Source organism: Leuciscus leuciscus (genome assembly GCF_965113295.1).
Source record: "Leuciscus leuciscus genome assembly, chromosome: 4".
Taxonomy (NCBI): Eukaryota; Metazoa; Chordata; class Actinopteri; order Cypriniformes; family Leuciscidae; genus Leuciscus; species Leuciscus leuciscus.
The window spans coordinates 38,104,756-38,113,997 of record NC_138728.1 but is presented as its reverse complement, the minus strand read 5'-3'; the positions used below and the strand labels follow the sequence as shown (position 1 = coordinate 38,113,997).

The 9,242-nt window shown below is 40.3% G+C and overlaps 1 protein-coding gene across 1 annotated transcript; it reads right to left on the bottom strand.

Moving 5' to 3' along the window:
• Nucleotides 1-597: 597 nt before the first annotated feature.
• LOC309496392 (putative nuclease HARBI1) lies at nt 598-5,138 on the bottom strand (the record flags this gene model as incomplete). The annotated part of the gene is given in 6 exon segments (XM_082166386.1): nt 598-635; nt 1,415-1,602; nt 2,256-2,453; nt 2,455-2,480; nt 2,484-2,945; nt 4,962-5,138. Coding segments are annotated over 6 exon segments (1,089 nt in total).
• Nucleotides 5,139-9,242: the final 4,104 nt, after the last annotated feature.

The following is a 9,242-nucleotide window of genomic DNA, read 5'->3' as shown; positions in this document are numbered from 1 at the left end:
GATACCTCACCTCTCCATGCGACCTTGAAGGACCTACCTGTGAGATAGGACTCAAACCAGTGGAGTGAAGTTCCTGTGATGCCCAGTGATGAGAGGGTGGACATAAGGATCTGATGATTCACCGTGTCGAAGGCAGCAGACAGATCCAGGAGAATGAGGACTGAAGATTTGGAAGCAGCTTTTGCGATCCGTAGGGCTTCTGTGACTGACAGTAATGCAGTCTCAGTTGAATGTCCTTTCTTGAAGCCAGATTGGTTGACATCCAGCTGGTTGTTTAGAGACAAGAAGGATGTTAGTTGGTTGAAGACAGCTCTTTCAAGTGTCTTCGCAATGAATGGTAGGAGAGAGATAGGTCTGTAATTCTCTACAAATGATGTGTTTAGCGTTGGTTTTTTGAGCAGTGGAGTAACCCGAGCCTGCTTGAATGCTGTAGGGAAGGTGCCAGTATGGAGGGATGAGTTGATGATGTGTGTGAGTGATGGTAGAAGTGTGGGAGAGATGGCTTGTAGAAGGTGTGAGGGGATGGGGTCAAGCGGGCAGGTGGTAGGGTGACTGGAGAGGAGAATTTAACTACAATGTTTCACTTGAATTGATCTGCTACCATCTCTCAATCACTCTCAATGAGCTGTGGCAGACTACGCAATAGAGAGAATAAACGTACACTTTTCAAAATCTGTGATTGTAGTGCTGCTTAGCGGTAAAAGTATTATTCTGGTTGTCTTGTGTGGAAAGAAATTTTATCTTTAAGATGTGTGTGACCATCATATGACAGTAAAAGAGCTCACACAAACCTTATTCTAAAGAGTAGGTGACAGGAGGGCCTCCACTCAAGGATACAATATGATGAGCAAGTCCAATAATGTTCCACGTATGGTTGAAAATACCATCATTGACCTAGAAAGATAACATTCTGGGAGTCCGACTATAAACAGGGTTTCTGCGGGGCATTAAAAAGCATTACTGGATTTTGTGAAAATTAAGGCCTTAAATAGCATTACTTTTTAATCCTACATGCATTAAAAATGTAGGCATAGTTTTGAAGAAGATGTTATACTATCAATTTATTTGAATATAGCCTTCATAATTCATATTTTTTATTTGCTGTCGCAAAATATGTACTGTATGTTAGTGTGATAAACACGCAGAACCGGTTTGGTAATTGCTTGTGGCTGGAGCAAAATTGCTGTGATGCGGAGGTGACGCAGCCATTTTGTACAGCAGTGGACAGGAATAAAACTAGACCAGAAAAATGGGAAAGTGTAAATTCCATTAGAAGTGGATATTTAACGCAATTAACGCAGCATCCGTACATTTTTTTCATCCTTTGGCAAGCTTTACATTATGATCCTGCTCTTATTCATGCAAATACTTTGAACCTGAACTTGGCTTGAACAAACAGTAACCCTTGTTGCACGTCCTGTTTGCTCGTTTTGGCAGAATGCAGGAGGTTGGTTAGGGTCTCCAAGGGGCTCAGGTGCATCATTGTCAGCACAGAGAGGGACATTGCGCTTAGTAGCGATGTTGTGCAGGACAATACAGGCAAGGGTTATGTTGCATGCTTTCTGTGGTTCCGCTCTCAGGTAGTTAAGGCATGCAAAGCGCCTCTTGTAGCAAAACCCCAGCCAGACAATGGTGAAGCGTACTGATATTTCAAAAAGCCTTTATTTTCTTACACCTTTTTCTTCTTGAAACACCGTAAGAGCTACAGGACAGATAAATAACATAAAATTAGCTCTTACGAACCAAAACATACGCCGAAGGCCACATTAAACAATATATTGTATATAACAATATATAACAACATTACAAATAGCCATTTATAAAAACCCTTTTATGACGTTACCTCAGTCAGTATTAACAATGCTGAAAAGCTTATGTTAACATAACTTCACATGACATAAGCGATACACATTTAAACACTTCTTCAAGTCGAATACATTAACCTACATATTAATGCACATAAACATTAAACAAACCAAACACAATACCTTGTTCCCGTTCCAGCTAGGTGCTTAATTATCCCCTCCTTTTCTTTAGAACTTTACGATTTCAGAGCGTTTTTAGAGCGACATGAGATTTTTCCCCTTTTCTTCCGTGTGTGCGTCTCACTAACCAGTCCCACCTTTCTAGATGCGAAATTAACGTTCCACTATGGAGGCGGAAATAAAGGACTCATTACATTAACAGAGGAGACTAATAAATAAAACTCAAAAGTAATTATTACTTATTTACTCTTTCCTTAGAGTTAGTTACACCTCTTTAGAACTCCATTTAAACGCTCAATTGCACATCTTGCTCTGCAATGAGCAGTGTTGAAGCGTGACTGCGCCGGTGTATTTGCTGTTAGAAAAGGAGTCATCAGCCATGGTAGGAGTGGGTAGGCACTGTCTCCTAATATTATGCCATCCGGTCGGTTGGTTTGGAGGTCTCTATATAGAGCGCTCTCCCTCAGGATGGACAGACCCAGACCACTTGACAACTCAGTTGGTGATGATGAGGTCAGCATCACACACAAGTTGGACATTGATGCTGTGCCTCCCCTTTCTGTTTATAAACTCCCATTCATTCTCACAAGGTGCTTGTATATGCACATGTGTGCAGTCGATTGCTCCAATAGTATTGGGCATATTCCCCAAAAGAAAAAAGCTGCGCTTGGCCTGGGCAATCTGGTTGTCCTTTGGAAAAGAAACAAATTCATTGACCAGGCTGGCCAGTGCGATTGACACATCTCTCACCACATCACATACAGCTGATTTCACCACTCCCATATAGTCACCAACAACTTGATAGAAAGTCCCACATGCATAAAATCGGAGAGCAATGAGGATCTGGTCTTCCACAGACAGACCGTGACTCCTTTGGGTTCTGTATTGAAGTTTTGGCCTGAGAAGGTTCACAAGGTACTCTATATCAGCCTTCCCAAAGCGAAACCGGACATACAGCTCCTGACATTTTAATTACAGAAAATGTGAATGCCATAGGGTCTGGCCAGAGGAGGACCACAGACCAAATCAAATTGCGGTGGAAGAATCTTAAGGCCAGGGCAACAAAGGACCATGCTGAAGCCAAAAACCCACAAACAGGCAACAAGCCATTTAACCCTCTGGGGTCATATATATTCTACCAAATTGGTTCACAGTTGGAAGCATGTCAATTTTTTTTTCATTCAGGTGTGTCACCTATAGCCACAAGAAAGAATGCAAGAGCAACCGTTGGAAGCATCTCAATTTTTTAAATTTTTTTTTTACAAATTGTGCTTGCAAATTGGCCTATAATATCCAAGGAAAACATGTCTAGTAATTGTGCAGTTAATTCTTATACTGTATTTTCAGTTTTGGAATATTTATCCTCTCCCCAAATTTGTCACTAATAAAACACAATAAAAATTATTTAAAGAAAAGGATTATATTTACCTTTTAATAGTTTGTTTACATCTACCTTGTAAATATATTTTTTTATTAAAAAGGTTACAATTACAACAACAATTCAAGTGTAATCTTTCTTTGTAAAAACTAAAGTATACATTTTATCATACATATTTCAAAGTTAAGGATTTGATTGATTATTTTGATTACTTTATTTTTGACAAAACATACTATATTTAACATATGAGCAAAAACTGGCAAACAAAAGCTTATTTGAGGTGGCAGATATTTTACAGTAAAAATGTATAATCTATCCAAAACTAATCAACGAAATGTTGTTGAAAAGGAGGTTCTCTGCGCTTCTGTAATCCACAACAATCCGGTGCAACCAAGGCAGGACAAAACAGAGCAGAAAAAAGGGAATCGCCGGTGCAGCACAGATGTCTACTTAATAAAAAATTTATTTAAGGTGCATAACAATGACTTGACTAACGTTTCGATGTAGTTACATCTTCATCAGAGTCCTTGGAGAGAATGAGCAATCAAGCCGTTAATAAGGATCATCACCAGGTGTGATAAAGGGGGCGTTGGCCACCCAAACATACACCCATCTAAACCAAGGTGCCACACTCACAAATCAGTCATTAAAGGGCAAGTACCCACACACAGGTAAAAAAAAAAGGAGGAAACCAAAACAAATATGAATATAGACAAAGTTCACAATACAATGGGAATAAAAGTATATTCATCTTAAATACTGCATTTTAATATGCTTAAGTGTTTAGAGAAAGCATGTTAAACTCAATTCTTCATTTAAACCTAGAGGTTCTAGAGTGTTAAGTGTATGTATCCAAAACGCTTCCCTACATAGGAGTTTATTGATAATATCACCACCTCTGGGTGAGGGTGTGATTTTCTCAATTCCCCAAAACTTCAATGATGCAGGGGAACCATGATTGGCCTGCTTATAGTGCCTTGCCATGGCATATGTTAAGTTCTGGGTACGTATTGCTGTTTTGTGTTCAGCTATCCTTAATTTAAGTTGACGTTTTGTTTGACCTATGTACACCAGTCCACAGGGACACTTTAGAAGGTACACTACGTGAGTGATGTTACAATTAATAAATGATGTGAAAAGTCTTTCGAATTGGAGCACTGCACACAGTTGCCACATTTATAGAAACCCAGAGGTGGGCTGGGAAGCCAAGTAGTCGAGGGTGGGGTAGTCATATCTGAGTGGACCAATCGGTCGCGAATGTTACGAGCGCGTCTGAATATGAACCTAGCGGCTGAATATGAAACCTGCGGCTCAGCGCAGATGTCTTTAAGTGTCGGGTCACTGTTAAGAACATGCCAATGTTTGCGAATGATGTTCTTTATTCTTCCTGCTGCTGGAGTGTAGCTAGTGGAAAAAAATACTTTGGATGTCGTATGAGGCTTAGGTTTTTACTTTAACAATGAGGCACGGTCTATATTAAGAGCCCTATCCCATGCTTTAGAAATGTCAGATTTATCATAACCTCGTTGTTCGAAAAGACGTGCTAGATGGGCTGCTTTTGACATAAATTCACTTGTGGTACTACAATTTCTTCTGACTCGTAGGAACTGGCCCACTGGTATACTGCGAATCAAATGAGACGAGTGATTACTGTCTGCTCTTAACAGGGTATTCCTGCTAAGAGGTTTGCGGTAGATAGTGGATTGTAAGATATTATTTGCGTCCTTAGAAATGGTAAGGTCTAAGAAATCAATGGACTGCTTGTTAAATTCCATAGTAAAAGACAAATAATCTGTAGTAGAATTGACATAAGTCAAAAAATGATTTAACTCACTAAGTGTGCCCTTTCATATTAATAAAACATCGTCTATGTATCTGCGCCAGAGTGATATTTTGGAATGGAACGGGTTATTTTCAGTATTCTGTATATATTTTTCTTCCCATTGACCCATTACCAAACAAGCATATGAGGGTGCAAACGAGGAAGAGTTGTCTTTCAACAACAAAATGTTGTCTTTCATATGTCTGTAACATAGGTCTTTCGTTTTTATTATAAGAAATATAAATGTTAATTTGCAGTTTAATACGTTGCTTATACAAATACATTTTATTTCAACCTATTTCAGTCGATTTTTACTCAATACAGTTTGCTAAAAACGAAACATTCATTCATACACAGAAACGCCTGACTGTAACGTTGTTTTTATGAAATATTAGGGCATATAAATGTTAATTCGATTTTTACTCATCTCAGTATAGCAATACAGTTTGCTAAAACATCATAATTCATTCACACTCAGAAATGCGATTTAAATTTAAACTGTCTTTTTGTGAGCTGTGGTAAACAGCGCATCTCTGCCGTTCATTCATTCACACAGAAACGCGATTTACTTGAGAATGAAAAAAAACTTACTACAGTATTCCATCCATTACTCCTCGAAATACCAGCACTTCTGAGGTACATTTTCCATTATTATTATTCCTCACAGCGCTGCGAGACGGTGTAAACAAGTACAATGATCTGATTAAACTTGTGTTTTCTCGAGCTGATATGTGGCCGTTCAGAGGTTTGCGTGGATCGCCTCAGTAATTTGCTTATGAATAGCGCGCGCTCTCCGTGGGCGGGGCAGATTAAAACGTAATGAGCTGAGATGAGAACGACTGACATCTCGCTCTTTTCTTACAGATTACATGAACTGAGAATATTTGTTTTTTATATAAATTACTTTATTTAAAAGAAGAGAATTCAAGCTTCATGCCTGTGTGTCTGTATGCCTGTTTGACTGAGTATTCGCTGAGTTATTGTTCATTTTCGGACGCGTTTCAGAATGGACTTCACTGACAGAGAGAAGGCAGAACTCGCTTCGTGTTTATTTTTCTTTATTTGGCAAAAAGCACAACACTTTGTTTTTATTGTGAGTATACACAAAAATAATACACATTTAACAGAATTGATTGATGTATGAAACGTGTTTGTAATATCAAAGTCAACAGAGCAAAATGAATCTCTTTTGAACTGATAAAAAAAAAGCGAGCTGGTATCGCCGGCGATACCGCCCGACCCCAGAGGGTTAAAGCAGGGGCAGACAACCTTAAACGCATTTAAATCTCGATAAAAATAATACTTGCATGGATCTTTGGTGCTTGAGCAAGAATGCGTGTGTGTGAGTGTCCGTCCTCGGTGTGTCCGTTAGTTGGAAGCGTTCTTTCGGTTCTTCCGAGCGCGTGTCGGTGCGGGAAGTTCAAACAGTTTACTTGTGAGCAGAGTTGCCGGAAATTCAGGCTATAAGTCCATTTCACTCGTAGGTATAAATGAATGAGCACGAGACTAAGACAAGGCAAGAAGCCAGAGATACGACTAATACAAAAAGCTAAGAAAACAAAAGTAAAACATAAAACAAACTTGGAGAGGACAAACTTGAAGAAGACGAAAAGCTTGAAGAGAGAACTTGAAGAGAGAGCTTGAAGAGGGCATCATTAACCTTTAAAGGAATTGTAGTCCACACCTTACTGGGTGAACTGGCCGCCTAATTTGCATGGTTTATGACGGTGTTAGAATTAGTAAAAAATTCTACTCCAAAAGATGGTAAACATAGTATAATACATTTTATGGTAACATAATATATACAGTATATTTAGCTTAGGCAAACCGAGAGATTCAATTCAGTACCAAGATCGATATGTCCAAACGTGAGATACATTCTAGCACTTAGAGTTCAACTAACACAACTAGAAAGTCATAACTAAGCTAATATGAGGGGGGAAACATACATGCATACAGGAATATATCATAAACATTTTGGAATCACTATTCTGAGTTAAATGCAAAGAATGTTTGTGTATGTGTATTAGGCATCTCAGAGAGGCCTCTTCCTGCCACCTGGACTTCTTGATTGCAGAGAAAGGGGAGTTGAACTGATTACGATCTGTTTGAAGTTCACGACGGAGCTTGGAGGTGTTTCTGTTTAATTTCTACCATGCCACAAACGTGTCAAAGGGAGCAATTTGATTCAGACTCATTGGCTCTAAGCTGTGATTTACATGAAATGAGTCAATAGGTTAAAAGCTTTCTGAATCTTAGAATGAGCAAGTCATTGTGATTTTATCCATACGCTACATCAGTAATATCACGACATTCACTTCATTCACTTACACACCTAAAAATACTGAGACATGGCGACAGGCGGCGCTGCTAATGCAGCGGCTCTGAATCCACTTGTTGACAAGAAAGCAGGAAAGAGCCAACTATGGAAATATTTTCTATTAGGCTAATGTCACGTTACCATAAGGGGCCGTTCACATAGCGAAACGCGCTATTTCAAATGTAGGTGCGCGGCAAGTGCGCTCATAATAGAAGCATAGTTCATGGTTGCATAGCAATGACAGACGCCACGGGAGAGCAAGTGCTTGTGGAAAGGAGAAAGCGCTACGAACTGCGAAATTGGTACAGAGAACTGTGGATTTTCACTGGTATTGGTACCGAATACTGAATTTTAATCAGTGGGGACAGCTCTACCTTTGATTAAGTAAGCTGCTGCCATCACCCTCAGCATACCAATCTCCAGTGTGAACTGTGTGCGTGACTTTTCTACACTGAATAGGGTGATCCATTATTCATTCATTAAGACATGTGACGTGATATCTGTATACCTACAGCTCCAGCCACACTCTGAAATCTCTTCATGCAGTGTTTGTATTTGCTTTATTTCTAGGTGAAAACAGACCTGAGGAATAGGCTTCAAGGACAGCATCTGGCCACGTGCATTAATGCATTTTTCCTACCGTAGACATAGTGAATGGCGATGAACATGGCGGATTTTCTGAGAGACGAAGAGGGTGACTTCTCAGACAGTCAAGATCCAGAACCATACCTCTATGAACCAGAACCATACCTCTATGAACCAGAGTTCTACCAAAAAGACTCGGGAGAATAAATATGGAGACAATTATACATTTATTAACAGCCCAGCAAGCAATAAAGTTATTTGGCGTAGGCCCCGTCCGTAGCTCGCAATCTGAGGGTCCGGACTCTACATATCCTGCCTGAAGACAAAGGCAGGGGCGCAGCCGACCCCTTGTGAGGTATAGGAAGGGACCATCCTTGTGGTGGTGGTGGGGGGGAGGATGGAGGGAGGGATCCATCTTGGAGGTGGTGGGGGGGATGGAGGTGAATGGTTCGCATCTGCGAACTCAAACGTGTGAAAGTACCAATCTTTTATACCACAAGTATTAGAATGTGATTGGATAGATGAGAAGGTAAAGTGACGTAACAATTGAGTCTTCCTGGCAGAACTTATGCTAAAGCTTTCATTTTTCAGAAGAGGAGCTGCGTGCTTTGGAAATAGAATGACAGGAGGAGGAGGTTGCGATCACTCAACAGACTGAGGACATGAGGATGTGAGCCAATACAAACTGGTGGTGTGAGTGTATGTCCTTTGCTTGTTCTCACAAACTTTTGCTATGCAGGCAATCACCATGTTTGCTGTAACTGTAGCTTCTCAAACTCAACACAATCCAAAAGCGAATATACTCGGTGCAGGTCACGCCAGTATGTTGATGGAAGTTTCCTTTCAGTTGTTGCATGATATCTCTGCGCCCAAGTAGCAGTACTTCGCCTGTGCTTCCCCCTAATATAGTCCCAAGTCAATATCTGCCTAGAAAATCACCTAGTCTTAATCTGCAGCGGTGGATTGCTAGTGGTGGTCTTTCCATCATGAGTGCTGTGTTTGTGAGTGGTGGTGTGTGTATGTGTGCTTGAGTGTTGATGCACAGGTGTACGGGAATGGGGATTTGCCATGGAGGCTTTATTGTGCCCTTTATTCCCTGCTGACACGCCTCGGCTTATTTACCTTGAAACTCAGATGCCGCTCACTACTCAG